The sequence below is a fragment of the Juglans microcarpa x Juglans regia genome, chromosome 6D (genome assembly GCF_004785595.1).
Source record: "Juglans microcarpa x Juglans regia isolate MS1-56 chromosome 6D, Jm3101_v1.0, whole genome shotgun sequence".
Taxonomy (NCBI): Eukaryota; Viridiplantae; Streptophyta; class Magnoliopsida; order Fagales; family Juglandaceae; genus Juglans; species Juglans microcarpa x Juglans regia.
In genome coordinates, this window is record NC_054604.1 from 2,415,114 (window position 1) to 2,432,954 (window position 17,841).

The 17,841-nt window shown below is 34.5% G+C and overlaps 1 protein-coding gene across 2 annotated transcripts; it reads left to right on the forward strand.

Moving 5' to 3' along the window:
* The first annotated feature begins 8,255 nt into the window (after nt 1–8,255).
* On the forward strand, nt 8,256–15,311 carry LOC121235972 (copper methylamine oxidase-like). Of its 2 annotated transcripts, XM_041132435.1 has the most exons (12): nt 8,257–8,725; nt 9,161–9,270; nt 9,391–9,696; nt 10,595–10,707; nt 10,814–11,144; nt 11,238–11,453; nt 11,547–11,783; nt 12,002–12,187; nt 12,908–13,048; nt 13,896–14,164; nt 14,469–14,550; nt 15,046–15,311. In XM_041132435.1, exons 1-12 carry the CDS (start codon nt 8,461–8,463, stop codon nt 15,178–15,180), a joined length of 2,391 nt encoding a protein of 796 aa, XP_040988369.1. In that variant the 5' UTR covers nt 8,257–8,460; the 3' UTR covers nt 15,181–15,311. The 2 variants fall into 2 exon arrangements, 1 of the variants encoding a protein (XP_040988369.1); XR_005934635.1 differs by lacking the exons at nt 14,469–14,550; nt 15,046–15,311 and adding an exon at nt 13,355–13,469 and having other exon boundaries at nt 8,256–8,725; nt 13,896–14,032.
* The last annotated feature ends 2,530 nt before the right edge of the window (nt 15,312–17,841 follow it).

The window sequence follows — 17,841 nt, forward strand, 5'->3', positions numbered from 1 at the left end:
CTACTCCTACTCCAAACACCTTTGATCTCCTCATAGTTTTTCTCACCCACCCACATAACCTCAAATTTGAAAGGTTTCTTTACTCTACGAGACTCAACTTCCCCCTCTAAGTCAACCCAAATAGGCAAATTATCAGAATAGGCCACTAGACCATGTGTAACTCTTACATTAGGAAAACAATTCCACCAAGCAGAATTAGCTAAAGAACTTGTCAATCTTTTCACTAATACAATGATTGCCTAGTCTCCTATTGTACCAAGTGAACTTATGACCAGAATATCCAAATCTCTCAAATCACACTCTCCAATCACCTCCCTAAAAGTAGTTAGTTGCCTCCCAAGCGTTGGTCTCCCTCCCATTTTCTCATGATGAAACAACAACTCATTAAAATCCCCCATAACCAACAATGCATCCTCATTAGGTTTACATAATGAACTAATCAGATTCCATGTTCTATATCGCAAATGTGTTTAAGGATAGCCATACACAACAGTTAAAAACCATTGCCCCATACTCAAATTAACATCTTTAATAACATCATCAATATGGTAGGAAGAATAATTAAGAATAGACAAATCAATATCTCTAACCCATAACAGTGCAATATCCACTTTTCTTCCACAAGAACTAAAAGCCAAACAATTAGTAAACCCTAATTTGTACTTTCAGGTTTCAAATTCACGAGTAGTGAGTCTGGTTTCCTGCAAGAACAACACATCAGGCCCTTTCCTCTTGACTAAATCATAGAGGGTTCGAATGCCCTGTGGGTTCCCAAGCGCACAGGCATTCCAACTTAGCATTTTCATGGCTCCCATCGATGTTGTACCACAGCCACCGTCGATCTCTTAGAACCTCCAAGCGAATTCTCATCCTCCTGAAATTGTATAAGTTGGACCCTTTTTGCTGACCTTCCTTAGGAAGCACCATCCTTTCTTACCTCATTTCTCTTCTTTGCAACCCCTTGCAATTGAACTTTCGACAATTGAACAATTGTTGAAAATGTGTGTACTCTTTTCCATTTCCTGCTAGATAGCCCATCAGGCTTGTTCTCAACAGGCCTGTTAAACACATCCCTATCGACATTCAACTTGGTTTTTAAAAGCCCATCAGGCCCAGGATCAACATTAACATCATTCAAGTAAGTTACATGAGCATCTACCTTTCTGAATTCCTTATCTTCTACAACGGACCTTGTAAACGAGCCCCCATTAACCTGCCCATTCCCATTCTCCTTTAATTTAGCGCCTTTGTTCTCCTGAATTTCAACAACCCTTTCCTCCATTCAAGTCGTCATAACCGCATCATCAATTACAGTTTGAATTTGAAACTGACAACCCCTACCACCATCCTCCGCTGTACCGTCCACATCTCCCTCCATGGCCTTTGACTCATTTTCCTGAATCTCCGGCGACTGCACATCCCGAGAAGAAGAGTGTGGAGAATATTTTGCAGATTCCTTTGCTCTGTTTTTCCCTGCTGAGAACCGATCACCATACCCACCAACACAGAGCCATACCCCATAAGGATAATCCTTCATGGAAGGCAGCTCAGCACGCTGAGGAACACTACCACACTCATTCTCTCCATGTCCCAAACGACCACACCAATAGCAGGAATTTGGGAGTCTCTCATAAGAGAAACGGACCCAAACAGAATCACCACCCCAAATTGAGAACTTAGTGCCCCTTAGCAAAGGTTCATAAACAAGCAAAGTAACCCGGACCCTCATATACTCCCCCCATACCATCTCCCCTTCATCCAGGTCCACTTCTTCGACTATGCCAATCTTTTTACCCAGTAAACGACCCACATATTCATTCCTAGCCATCAGTGGTAGATCATGGATCCTTACCCAAAACATTTCCGTCATTAGCTGGATCTGTTGCACCTGTTTCCTGCCAACAACTTCCTTCATCAAGACTAGCAGCTTATCAAAAGGCCAAGGGCCCTCGTGAAGGACCTTCTCCTTATCCCTCCTATCTTTGAACTCAGCAAGTAGAAGAGATGAATTGAGATCTCTAAATTTCACCCCCATCACAAGATGCCAGGCTTTCCTCATTGTACTTTTGAAAATCTCCTTATGTAGTGCTTCTCAATTAGCAATTTCAAGATCAAACCCTTACCCCCACAGAGAATAACATCCTCCAGCTGCTCTGGCTCCACCACCACCTCATTATTTTCCTGTTCAGTCAATGAGAGGTGTTGGTACAGATCATTAATAGATTCCTCCATGAAAGAATTTATGAGACTTGCCTCTATGAAAGAATCTAAGAAACAAAGAAGAGGAAGATTGCACCCCGACAGTAAAATTGCCTCTACTCAGGAAAACCTAGAGAGGAACCTCATCATACCACATGTCAATTATTAATATGCTAAAAATCATTAAATCTAAAATTTAAAACTTGAATTTCAAAAGAAAACTAACAAAATAAATCAGTTTGTAAGTAAAATTGTAAATACATGTTTCACTACTCTTTGCAAAAGTCAAAAGTCTTCCAATTTTGTTAAATTTTAAATTAGTGTATTTTATACCCTAATTTGATGCAATTTTTTTTATTAATTTACTCAAATTATAAATTATAATATGACTAATTATTTAGTCGATAAAAGCTTGTTTGTTATACATTGAACGGGTATAAAATAAAATTGTATTTATTGCATATATTTGCTTTTACAAATTATAAAACAAAAAAAAAATGCACAATAGATCGATATATAGGGTGTCGGTCTGATTGTCGTATTCAAAATTTACTCTGTACCTATTTAAATGCATGCATCAGAACCAAAAAAAAAAAAAAAAGAAAAAAGAAAAAAAGAAGAACAACAACAACAACAACAAAATTCCACACAGCAACGAGACTATATATGATGATGAAGAAGACGATGGAGCTCATGAAACTGGTAGGAAACAAACGGACAAGAAGATTAATAGGCTTTATCCTTAGGACTCAGCCGCCTTCATGCATATCTATTCCGGCCGAGCATGCAGGCGAGGATGATCAGTACCAGACCAGACCAGACCCAACAAGAAGACACATATAGATACTCAATAATTGATGATGGGTCTGGTCGATCTGGTCTGGTCTGAATTTTGGAACTGGGTCTTAATTAGACAAATGCTACAGTACTACTACTTGTTGTGTATCTAGAACTGATTAAAAGGGTGCATGCATGCATGCATACATGGCAGATCAGACCAGATCGATCGAGCTAGCTCGGAGGACCAGTACTACTCTTGCATGCATGCATGCATGGGGGACCAAAATTATATGTCTCAATCCAATCGTGCATGGTTGGTAATTATTTGTCGATCCGAGTTAATTAGCACGAGCGACTGCTTATGTAATAACAGCATAATATAATATGCATGCGTGCCATTATCCCGTTATTCTCCATACTGATCATATTAATTAATCTCTGCAGATTTTGGATTATTATTCGGCCTAGATCTATATATAATATACTGCTGGAAAACTATAATTTTAGACCCTGATCTACATGAATGATCCAAGTACTACTTCACATATATAACCAGCGCGGAACTAGGATTTGGAGTCTGACGGGCAATCAGCAAAGTGTGCGGTATGTGTTAGCATAAATAATATGTACTTTTTGCAGGCGACTATATAAAAAAATAATCACACGTAATAAAATTATACAATTTTTCTCGATTTACTCAATACTTTTCTAAACTTTAAGAAAAATTTATAGATTAAGAATAAACCTAAAAACGTATCTAATAATATAAAAATCGTTAGATTTTTTATTATATAATTGTATTACTATTAATAAGTTAACAAAAAAAAGCACGTGAATAACTAATAAATTTTTCACAAAAGAAAATAAATTCTACACATACTCTCTATCTCTCTAGAAACGTCTCATCAATCATCTATCTAGATAAATTTACTACCTCTCATATGTAAGAATCTTCCAGATTTGTTTTAACTATTAGATAAACTCTCTTGAAATTTCTAGCTAGTTAACTAATTAATGTGGTTAAAAACATCTCAAAGGTTGTAAAGGAAGATTATGTATAAGATAGACAAGAAATTCAATGAAGTTGAGAATGACCCAAATGAAAAAAAAAATTATGTAACTATATATGTAAACTCAGAAAGACAAGAAAAATTTATATGATATCATTGATATGAAACTAAACAAACCGCATAATGCACACTAAAGGCAAATAAAGAGAGATAGAGATGTCAAATTAAGACTATTATGTTAATGAACTTAAAGATATTTGAGTGACATACTTTGTGTTTGAGTATTGGGAGGCAATCTTAAATATTATAAAAATATTTACACTTAAAAATTATAATTATATAATATATAAGACTATTTTTTAAAATTTTTGGGGGCTACCTACAACATAGTTCCGCCCCTTAATATAACTGCAGACTCTTCCAGTGCTTTTTTATTTTTATCCCCATTAATTATTTTTCTTTTTTGATATTGATCTTGCTGTTCATCCTCGTGTCCTCATCTTCTTCAAAAACAATACAACATTAACCTCACTTCCTCTCAGGTATAGTTATGTGGTTGTTATATATTATTATTATAGATTCTATTCACCTCGATCGAGGGTCCATCATGGAAAATGAAATGGATGTTTTCCGGACGTTTCTGCGTCCACAATACTTCTGCTGATATTTTAAAACTATTTAGATATTTTTTTAAAAAAATAATCACATATTTATTTAAAAATACTTACTTAATTTCTAAGTAAAAAAAAATTAAAAAAAAATCAATAGAGGATTTCCTTTCCATTATCCCCCCTCCCTCCCCTCTCTCTCTCTCTCTCTCTCTCTCTCTCAATTACACACATAGCTTGCTACAATCATAAATAAATTTTATAACAATATATATATATATACGTAATTTTTTTATAATTATATTTTAAATTGAAAATATTTTTATAAAACGATATTATTTTTATAAATTATTTTATAAAAATACTTTTCATTTAATACAAGATTGTGTAAAAAGAATGGCATGTGTATCATTTTAGTATAATCAAATCGATCAACAAAACATAGGTCTTGGCGAATGGCGCCGCCCATTACAAGAGTACAGACATACTTCATATTCACAATATCAAAAAATATAGTTCTTGTTCATGATATGGAAACGACCTGTCGCCCACTTTCCAGCGAGGATGCTAAAGGTTATTACAGTGCAAATCTAGTAGCTTTATAATATTGTCAAATAGGCAGCTAATTCCAGTCTACAAATCTTTGATTTTTTTTGTCTTGTTTGAATATGTCGAATTATATATGTTTTTATTCTCTCTGTCAGATATTGGATCATCATCCACTACATGAATATTGTCGTTTTATTATATATATAGCTTTTTGCTGAAAAAAAGAGAGTAAAATAACCTAACTAATATATATATATATATATATTAATTATTTGATATCGATTTTATAATATAAAGATGGTAGTTAAAATAAAAATGAATAGTATTTAGCATTTCTCTATGAATTACACCATATTGGATAGCGAAAATGTTTCATTACATTTAATCTCATCTCATCTTATCATTATAAATTTTCTAAATTTTCACATAAAATATAATAAATAATTCAATTTTTCAAATTTAAAAATAATAATAATATTAAAAAATAATATTTTTAATATATTTTATTCAACTTTTAACTTTTATCTAAACTCATCTAATTTCAAGTCACTATCTAAACGACACCTAGCTAGATTCAAAACTCCAATAAATAAAGCATATATAATTCTTGTTGCATTGATCAACTTAATTAGCTATGTTTGGTGTCAAACTCATCTCAATCTATCTCAAATAATTAATCATTATGAGGCTCACTATTTTTTCAACTTCTCAAAAAATATTAAACATATCTCAACCTACTTTATACATTCAAACACATCTAAATGAGACTCATAAAATACTATTATCAACAAATAAATTCCAATCATCTGCGATCTCCTAGGCAACCAAATGCAGCCTTAATGATCTGAGTTCATGTAGTGCATGCAGGACCAGAAGAATTAAACAAACACATACAAATATATATATAATTAATATAAAATATAAAATATTAATGTTTGAACAATAAGAATATATATGTAGGAATTAATATAAAGTATACAGTAACAGTAAGTAACTAATCTGCCAAAAATAATAATGGTTAGTGGAGGTTGGTGCAGATCGATCGAGGGAGGTAATGATCACTCCGCTTGGATTAAAGGAAAACGCACATCTTTATCAAAGTGGATGTCTATATGACCATATCTTTTTCCACCACTGCTTGGACTTCCTAATGAATAAATAAAATATATTTAACATTGTGCTAGCTTCGTGATTTTAATGAGCAAAAGGCATGGATATTGGATATATCTTAGAATTACAAGTGGTTTGTAACCCATAAAAAGATTTTATAGAAGTAAATTTTCTTTCAAATTTATAAAATAGATTATAAAATAGATCTAATATACGTATCATATCAAGTCATGTTAATTTATGAGATTATTTTTATAAAACTTTTTTATATAACTGTAGCACTTCTCTGTCAAGATATGAATTCTCAAAAAGTTATAAGTTTTAAAAGGAGTGAGATTCAGTGGGCATGCAGCTTGTATTTAGCCTAGTGGCTTTAGATGATATAGACATATAAAGTTGATAATTAAACATGTCCACCTGTTGTTTATAATTATCTATTCGCCACTGTGAAAAAAAAAAAAAAAAGGAGCCTGATCTCCAAGGAAGGGTGGAGGAGGCAGCCAGTTTCCGTACTCCCGGCCAGGATGCATGGCAAAAATATAAAAGGGAGTGAACAAGTACCTTCACTACCAAGTATTTAACAGAATAATTAAAGTTTCGCTACAAAAAAATTAATCTTTTACTGTTAATTATTTTATATAAAAATAATTATTTTTTATCAAAATAAATATATTCTCATAGTAAATGATCATTTTCGTTATAAATATTCATTTTTAATTTAGAGAACACGTACACTACTACTGCGCTCAGCCTCGATGATCGATGGATACCAGCTCCCGGTCTTAAGCTGTTGATGTAGCATTCAACGATGCATGCACATGGAAAAATTTCAACTACCATGCATGTATATGCTCACGCTGATCTGCGACCCTCACTCATGCTTTGAATATTGGTCGCGCGACATCCTTTAAATAGAGTACTCTCCCTTGACAGGAAGGGCCTCTGGTACTGGTCTACAATATAGGCTCATTCGCTATCTCTCACATCATCATCATAGAGATCTAGCGACTCCCAATCTATCACATCCTGCACTCGACATCTCCTTCAGTTGGATCAGATCCAATGTATGAAGTTATGAACAATGTTTGAATAATTCCACCAAAGTTCTGAGTTTGGATAAGTCAAAGTATTACTTCTCTCCTTAAAATTATCCCAACGTCCAAATATGTAACTGTTGTGAAAAATGATGATACACAAAATAAAATAAACACAAACAAATCAATTATAGGGTATAAAATTAATATAATTTGCCTATGTTTAACGAATTGTAGAAGATTTTATTATATTAAAAAATCACAAAATATATTTTAGGATGAAATCTTACTGATCAGAATACTTGAAACTAGTTAAAATGTTTATTAAGTACATATTTATAATGGCACTTAACAGAAATATTAGTTTTATTTTTCTATATTATCTACTCGAGCAAAGTGTCGAGTGTTTCTAGAACAAATTCTATGTCCGATATTCGTTTAAACAAGAATTGAGCGAATTTTCTACTAAAATTTTGCTTGAATTACTTGTCCTACGAACATCGAACGAATTTTTTATTTGACTTCTTGAGTCAAAACAGTGCTAAAACTTTTTACTTGATCCAAGGCTATACTCTATTATCCAAGCCAAAAAATCATAACGCATCTTTCTCAAATCAAATCATCAAATCGAATCGACGAATCAACAAAATAAAACTCCACAAACTTTACAGTAACAAAAGTAAGAAGTAAAAACTGAGCGAAACCATTGGGAAATCAGAAAAACAAAGTCCCGACAAGAAAATAACAAGAATCTTTGTTTGTCCTTATCATGGTAAGAATATGAAAAACAGTAGCAGATCGCCCTATCAGCCCCACGTCCATATTCTTATCGTTTTGGTTCCCACCACCTGGCAAGGACCCACGAACTCCACGTTTAAGAAATTAAAATAAATAAATAAACGGGAGCGATGCACGTGGTGGCCTCTGTGCTTTCTATCTATATAAATCCATTCCTTCTTGGTTATGAAACTCATTCTTGGACTCCAAACAAGGCCTTGCATGTTTCTCTGAGTGTAGGAGTCACTGGTGTGGAGGACTGACTGAGCAAGACACAGGGAGGGAGAGGGAGAGGCAGTGTGAGTTCGGAGACTAAAGCTTTGAGTGCTGCATGTCACACGATTGCATTGAGACCTACTGCGGTGGATTTGGAGAGCTTGTTAACCCCTTGCAATGGCCTCAACTCCGCAAAAAACGACGGTCTCTGCTTCTTCCTTTCTCGCCGACGATCTTCCTTCTTCTTCTTCGTCTTCCTCCATTTTCCAGGACGCCACCGCTTCGGCTTCGGTCTTGGCCTCCGCAGCCAATGCCGAGCAAGATTGTAGCGTCGCCTCCACCGATCGCGGCAACGATCAGCTCGGTAAGAAGGTTGCCATGGCGTCAGTGATCCACGCCGTAGATTCACTACCAGAACCTTCCGCCAATACCTCTTCCAAAGGTCCCCCCCCCCCCCCTCTCTCTCTGCTATTATTCGTTTTCTGTTATCCTCTCAGCTCTAGTTCAGTTCCAATCTTGATGCTTCATTGTATTTACGGCCGTCTTATCCTCTTGATTGATAGCAGTTGTCTTAGCTTCTGAATTTCTAAAATCAATGTCACAAGCTTCATGCCTGTTTGTTGCTTGCTTCTAGCATATTTTTAAAAAATATGCAGATATTTTCTATACTGAACCAGAATGTTCCTGATTATATCCCAAATTATAACTAATGCAAATGCAAAGCTAATAAATGATGCATCCCTATCTATTTCTTCTGGATGTTCTTGATGAATTTTGCTCTACTTGACTGTATCCCTTTGTTTTATTATCACGCAAACTGCTAATATGATCTTTTCCAATTTACTGATCACTCAAGTTTGTTGCATTTGATCTGTAGGGATTCAGACTATGCTGAGGGCTCAAACAAGACATCCTTTGGATCCTTTATCTGCCACTGAGATCTCAGTGGCAGTGGCAACTGTCAGGGCAGCTGGAGCCACACCAGAGGTTGTGATTGCACTATATATTGTTTCTTTGGAAGACATCTTTTTTTTTTTTTTTTTTTGGTATAATAATCTTTAATGTTTACTTTGAACCTGGTGAACTCATCGATTTTGGTCCTTTCAGGTCAGAGATAGCACGCGCTTCATAGAAGTGGTTCTGTCTGAGCCAGATAAACACGTTGTTGCTCTGGCAGATGCATATTTCTTCCCTCCTTTCCAACCGTCTTTAGTTCCAAAAACCAAAGGCGGACCAGTGGTCCCTAGCAAGCTCCCACCAAGGCGAGCTAGACTTATTGTCTACAACAGAAAGTCAAATGAGACAAGTGTATGGGTTGTTGAGTTATCAGAAGTACATGCTGTAACCCGCAGTGGACATCATAGGGGTAAAGTTATTTCATCACGATTTGTTCCAAATGTTCAGCCTCCAATGGTAATTTTCTTTCACCACATTTGAGCCTGTAGTATATACCTGTATTCTTTGTTCACTTTGGGTAAGATTATTAACATAGGACTGGAGTTTGAAATTCTGTATTACTTACTGTCAACTGAACTCCTATGCTTCTGAGGAACATGGAGCAAAAGCATTGCAATTGTTGGTTTTTCCCCTTCCTTTTCTGGTCATTACAACTTTTGATGCTGTTTTACGTGAGTTAAAAATGGAAGAGCTATGTTGATTTAACATAAATGCTGGTATTAGATTTCTGTGAAAACTGCGGCATGTCTTCTTTGCATTGTGGTGGTAAACTTTCAACATATCATTTTGCTTTTGTATGGTTCAGTCAGAGGCAAGTAACTTTTGCGGATTCTTTTCTGGGGGGATTTTGGACATCTGGGGATCTCTCTCTCTCTCTCTCTCTCTCTCTCTCTCTCTCTGTGATTGGATGAAAATCCTATCTAAAAGTAAAAAATAAAAAAATAAAAAAACCATGAAAACCATAAAAGCTTGCCTTAAAATTGAAGTTTATTTTATCTAAACATGAGTTGCAGTTTGAGAATGGATTGTTCTTTTTCATATATAACTCATGCCTCACAACCTGCTGGTAAATTTTAATATTTAGGGTCAACCAATGTGCAGGAATTGGATTTTCATAATTTTACTCTTTCCTGATACAAATCTGACAGACAAATCCACAGAAAAGGATAAAAGAAAGCCAATTTTGGTTGGGTTTTGTTTTTCCGGGTTTTGGTCTGAACTGCTGGCTCTAGATTCAAGTTTGCTCTGAAAAACTCTCTTTCCTCGATATACAACTGTAATTTTCTAGAAGGCATGTAGTACTTTGTTTTTGGCATACTTATTCTGTGATGTTGTTTTACTTGATATCATTCAGGATGCTGTAGAATATGCTGAATGTGAAGCTGCCGTGAAAGACTTCCCTCCATTTAGAGAGGCAATGAAGAGGCGGGGTATCGAGGACATGGATCTTGTGATGGTTGATACATGGTAATTTAATTTCTAAAGCCAGTGGTTTCTGCATGTTCTATGTCAATAAGTAATTGACTTTTGCAAACTCTGTTGTTAACTTTGCTTTTACACATTCTCCATGTAGGTGTGTTGGTTATCACGGTGAAGCTGATGCTCCTTGCCGAAGACTTGCCAAACCACTTATATTCTGTAGAACTGAGAGTGACTGCCCTATGGAAAATGGATATGCACGCCCAGTTGAGGGTGTCTGTGTACTTGTTGATATGCAAAACATGGTGGTGATTGAGTTTGAAGACTGTAAATTCGTGCCCCTACCTCCAGCTGATCCACTGAGGAATTATACTGCTGGTGAAAGCAGAGGTGGTGTTGATCGAAGTGATGTAAAGCCTTTACAAATTACCCAGCCTGAAGGTCCAAGCTTCCGTGTTGATGGCTACTTTGTAGAATGGCAGAAGGTAGATGTTATTTTGCCAGACTAGGTTGAGTAATTTTTGTTATTCTAAGTTCAGAAACTTATTCAGAATATCTATATTTTTTATGGTTGTCAGTGGAATTTTCGTATTGGTTTCTCTCCTAGAGAGGGTTTGGTTATATATTCTGTTGCGTACATTGATGGTAGTCGAGGACGAAGATCTGTGGCCCACAGGTTGAGTTTCGTGGAGATTGTTGTGCCTTATGGAGATCCAAATAATCCACATTACAGGAAAAATGCCTTTGATGCAGGGGAAGATGGCCTCGGAAAGAATGCACACTCTCTTAAGAAGGTTTATAATTGTTACTCATTATATTTGTTTGTGACAACTTACAATTTCTACCGGTGGAACTTGATTTGTTTGAAACAAAACTACCATGTACAGGGATGTGATTGTTTGGGATATATCAAATACTTTGATGCCCACTTCACAAACTTCACCGGAGGTGTTGAAACAATTGAAAATTGTGTATGTTTGCATGAAGAGGATCATGGAATTCTATGGAAGCATCAAGATTGGAGAACAGGCTTAGCAGAAGTACGAAGATCTAGACGGCTGTCAGTGTCTTTTGTATGCACTGTGGCTAATTATGAGTATGGATTTTTCTGGAACTTTTATCAGGCAAGTTAAATATCAGATTGTTTGAATGCAAAATCTAGTATGCTTGTGTTTCTATAAATGTCAATTAGACCTGTATGTCATCTTTGAACTGAAGGAAGTTCTGTAAAATTGTAATACAAGTGGTGCAAAAGTAAACAAAGAGTGCGTAACATGTTCTCTGGCATGATGGTAAAATGAGTGGCAGTTCTCTTTAATGTGCAAGTTATACGCTGTTACAGGATGGAAAAATTGAAGCTGAAGTTAAACTTACAGGAATTCTCAGCTTAGGAGCATTGCAACCTGGAGAAGTCCGGAAGTATGGTACAATGATAACACCGGGTTTATATGCACCTGTTCATCAGCACTTTTTTGTTGCTCGTATGGACATGGCTGTAGATTGCAAACCTGGTGAAGCTTTCAATCAGGTGCACTGCTTTGAACTTCAGGGACTGTTTTTATTGGTTATCTCGTGCCTGATTATCATGTTGTGTCAAAATAAGAGCCAGCTGGGAGTTGCACGATACTGACAATTAAAGTCCCTGCTGGGAGTAATTGGCATGAGCTATGACATTAGTTGTAATTATTAAGATTATGGTATTGCCCTATATATACTTGAATTCTTCTGTATAGGTATGCTTTGGATCCTTAATATGCTTAACAATTCAGCAGGTGATCATCTTTCCTTTTTTTTTTTTTTTTTTTTTTTTTTTTTTTTTTTTCTCTTGAAAAAAAAATATCCCTGAGGCCATCTTTGTGCTTGGAGACAATAGGAAGGCAGCTTTTAAATTACTGTTTTCTTTGTGCCTGATGATATCTAAAAGTAATGTGGATCCTTTCCAGCAATCTTTTTTAAGTAGTCTGCAGAGTATTGATTTGGTCCTTAAAAATTCAGAACCTTAATGGGGAATGCTAGTGGGTTATTTTCCATTGGTCCACTGAGAAACAAATCTTGGCAATCTATAAAAGACTAATACGGGTAAAAATGGTTGTAAGTAACCAGGCTTGCTTCCCTGAAATCAAAGCATCGCTAGTAGATTTTACGCTCTTGTAAGTTACTGTTATCGAGAACAATGCTTCTACATTGTTGTTTTTCTACATTGTTGTTTACTTAACGATATCAGATCTTTTATCCCCCCATTTTGTAGGTTGTAGAGGTTAATGTTAGAGTTGAGGAACCTGGAGAGAACAATGTTCACAATAATGCCTTCTATGCTGAAGAGAGACTGCTCAAATCTGAGATGGAAGCAATGAGTGATTGTGATCCTTTCACTGCTCGGCATTGGATTGTAAGGCATCCTATCCTTCTTTTAGAGATAAGACATTTTTTATTACTATATTGTAGTATGCATATGTTCTTTTTCTTGAGTTCCTTTAGTTGTATCAAGCACTTTTTTTGGACTCTATATGGAATTATTTATGTTGTTTAACACAACTTAAAATAAAGTCAAATCTTTTTTCATTTCTCGATTTCAAATGAAGTTATTTTCAACTGCATAGTAGTATTTATAATCAGTCGGAATTTTGAAATGACTTCATCTCATTCCTGGTTTATGTAATTTCCTTAAACGCATTTTGTGAGCTATGTTGAGCAGACAGAAGACTTCCCATATTCCCTGAAAACTGATTGGGCTTAACCACATCTAGTTTGGTGGCAAGACCAGGTGAAGGCCCAGTCAACCAACCTAAAGCAATCGATTTCCGCTTTAGGTAATAGCTTACAGTATCTTATATATTGTCATAACTAATTTTTGTAAAGCTTTTTAGTCTGGCTAATTGATTTTGGCCTTTAATTTCTAGTAAGTAGTAGCCTATAACAGCATGTCATCAGGTCCAAATATTGTTATAACTAATGCTTGTAAAATTGGCCCTGCTGATAGATTTCAGCAATTAGATTCTAAGTAGCAGCATATGTCAGTGGGGTCTCGAGTGCAAATATTGTCATAGCAAGAGTTTGTGAAGAAACTTATCCTGCTAGTTGATGCAGTCAATACACATAATTTGAAGTTGGAGCTTCTGGCTCTAACCAGAGCTTATGTGGGCTTTTGAAGCTTTTACATAACAGTTATAAGTCCGGGCTGATCTTAGAGTTACTTGTTTCCTATGGTTGAGAATTTGCACAATTTTGCACTCCAGGTGAGGAATACAAGAACCGTCAATCGCACTGGACAGTTAACAGGCTACAAACTTGTACCTGGTTCAAACTGTTTGCCATTAGCTGGTTTGGAGGCTAAGTTTATGAGAAGAGCTGCTTTCTTGAAGCATAATCTTTGGGTTACACAATATGCTCATGATGAAATGTTTCCTGGAGGAGAGTTCCCTAATCAAAATCCACGTGTTGGTGAAGGATTGGCTACATGGGTTCAGAAGGATCGATCTCTGGAAGAAACAGATATAGTTCTTTGGTTGGTCACTTCTCCTTTGGTTTATTCCCTGCAACTTATATACTGAAGCAGCTCTCTCTATATAAATAAGCTGGAAATTCTGTTTCTGATTATAAAGTACACTTTTTCTTATCATATAAAAATTCTCCCTTGTGACTTTTCACTTGATCCAGATTTCCTTTTGACTATTTCTTTAAATTATGATTGTGTGTTGTCATCTTATTTTGATCACGATTATTCATATTGCTGCTAGCTCCATTTCTCTATCACTTCTTGATTGCAATTATTTTGATTAATAATTAGTAAGTAATCTTGTGAAATGCAGGTACGTATTTGGAATCACACACATCCCTCGGTTGGAAGATTGGCCTGTTAAGCCAGTGGAGCGCATTGGCTTTATGCTTATGGTAGTCACTTGTTAAACTTACCCTGCATATGTACTTGTAAATAAATAATTAAAAAAAATCATTTGTTGTTTGCACATCTTGATTGCGGCATTAGTAACGAAAAGACATCGGTGATCGGCCTGTATTTGGGAGAATTGGCCCGAGGTGTAAATTCAACATCATGTATCTGATGTTTGTATGCCACTTGCTTGATAGAGAGAATGCAACAATGCCGGTCTGTACCTTAGGCAAGAACTACAACCCTTATCATCACCAAAGACCATTCTTCAACTAAGTTTGTTTGAATGGTCACTTAGCAGTTTGAACATGTAGTGACCAGTGACCATAGAGTTGGCTTTTATCTGTTCATATAAGCGGATATTTTGTGTAAATTGGCTTGCCAATTAGCCTCTTGAATCGTCATATATATATATATATATATATATATATATATATATATATTATGTGTCTCATATGTGATACTGATTCTGATGATGGATGTGCGTGTGTATGCAGCCTCATGGGTTCTTCAACTGCTCTCCTGCTGTAGATGTTCCTCCCAACTCCTACGAATTGGATGCCAAAGGAAATGATGTCAAGGGCAATGGGATAGCCAAGACAATTCAGCCTGCATTGCTGGCGAAGATGTGAAGAGATGTTGCTTTCTTGTGAATGTCTTTTATATGTAAAAGAAAGGTGACATTCTGTTGCTTTCAATTCAAGCAAGCAAGAAGTGGGGAGTTCTTCAATCTCTATAAAATGGAACTTTATTCTGATTTTGTGATTGGAATTTCTTTTTTTGCTTTATGGCTATTCTGAGTTCTTCAATCGTTTATTGCTTTCGTTACGGATTCTAATAAACTTTTCAGTTTATTAGCCTAAACTTTTCGGAGTTCATCTTATCTAAATCATTACAATTTTTTTAAATTTTCACTCAAAATATAATAAACAATTCAACTTTTTCAAATCTCAAATCAATAATAATATTAAAAAATAATATTTTAACAATATTTTATTTAACTTTTATCTCAACCTACTATCCATTTTATCTTATCTCATTTCATTTCCAAAAATTACTAAAATACAAATATTTTTCAAATTCAAATATTTAGTTTTTTTATTACATCATTATAACTTTTTCAAATTTACAAACAAAACTCAAAAAATAATTCAACTTTTCTAAAAATTTTAAATTTAAAAAATTATATTCTAATAATATTTTATTTTTATAATATTTTTTATTCAATTTTTTCTTTCTCATCTTTCAAAAGAATAATTCTACTTATCATTTTCATACACCACACCTATTTTAGTTTTTTTTTTTTTTAGTAGCAAGTATGTGATGTATGAATGATAAGTAGAACAATTCAATTAATTTAAGAATCAAATAAAATAAAAAATAATTTTAAAATATATAAAATGTATGGTATGGGATGATAAGTAGCATCCTCTTTTCAAAACTTAATAAAATATCATAACTTAAATTATTTTAACATTATATACAAACTGTTTCTTTTTTTTTTCTTTTTGTTTTTTTTTTTACTAGGAACATCTCTAAGACAGGGTCCTTCAGACCCACTCCTATAGAGTAAACTCCGATCTCGTACACTGCACCTTAAAAACTTTCTCATATATGAAACAGAGTAAATAATTAACTTTTTACTAAGGAGTGTAACTCTAAAAAGTTATTTGTATTTATAAGGTGTCGAATCTTGAACTTTAAGGAGCGATATCCAAAGATTAAAGCTTTCACTATTTAGACCAACCCCTTATACTTATATATAAATTATTTTACTATCATTCATAGATTTTTGTCTCATTTCCTAAAAAGCTTGAGAATTTCATTTTTTTTTTCTATTATTTAATAATATTATATTATTAGAAATGGAGAGGTGAAAGCTCAGCGAAAGGCCCATAAAGTGGAGCGAGTTGAAGATAATAACAATATTCCTACCTACCTATATTGGATTTTAATGTTGCATTTCAATCTGTTTTCCACGTTCTGTTGCTTTTCTCTTCTGTAAAGATGATGTTTGGTCAATGGAGTCCAAAGACTTGTGGAATTTTCTTTTTAAAATTGTAATTAGTTGAACACTGTGAATGTACGTGACATTTTTTAGTTCGCCTCACTTCATGAATCCTTTTTCCTTTGTAGGATGTTTTGGTCTATGGGATTCACTAACTAGTGCCCCTCCTACTGCTTTGACACGTCGTATCGAATTTATTTATTTAATTTGACCTGCGATACTAAAAATAACACCTTTCTTGCTGCTAAATTGCATATTGATCCTGTCCTGCCTCATCGTCATAGCCAGATCAATATCATCACAAATTGTTACCACATCACCATCATAGTCAACATATGTCTGGATAAAGTCAGCATCGGCAAGGATATTTACCTTAATCAGCATATCTTCATTTAAATATATAGTTTAGATAAAATGAAATGATATATTTTGAATAGTAATAAAATTTTTAAATTAAGATGAAATAAAATAATTTATAAAAAAAATATATTTGAATAGTAAGACGAGGTGAGATAATTTTTAATTTTTGAGATTTGAAAAAAGTGTGAATGCAATTGTTTTATAGAGTACCCAAATTGTGTACTATTCATATACTATTCAAGCACTGTTCATGTTAGTTTTTACTGTCCATGCATTGTTTACGTCAGTTTAACACTATTCATATCAGTTTTTACTGTTTATTTACTGTTCATTTAAGTGAATGTTTTCAAAACTTAAGAGATAAAATATTGTGTTTAGATAGTCAAAACTGCTGTATGGAATAACTCCAGATGAGATGTTTTCATTTGTATTGGTTAACCAAACTGTGCATAAATGAATCACAGATTTCTATCCTCAATCGATCCATTCCGCATCAACCAAAAGTTTTCACACACTTTATAGTATCTCCAAATTTAACTTGTGGAGCCACAAGTTCACAAGTTCACAACAGGTTACCATTTTTCCTAGCTAGCTATTTTAAGATTCCGAGGATGTATTTTCAAATTTAACCCGTTTCACTAAATGACATGGATATCCACATCGGTTGCCTGCGTTCTGCCTGCACTTACTGACTACATTTATGCCCCATTTAGATTGAGAGATAAGAGATCATCTCATCTCACTGCTATTCACAAATATCAACTCACAAATTTTACTATTATTTATAAATTATCTCAACTCATTTCATCTTATCTCTCAATTCAAACGCCAAACAGGGCTAACACTTTTTGCCAATTAATATGATGAAAATAATCCCCCTTTTTTTTCTCTTGAGGTGACATCAAATTTGAAACATATTAATAAA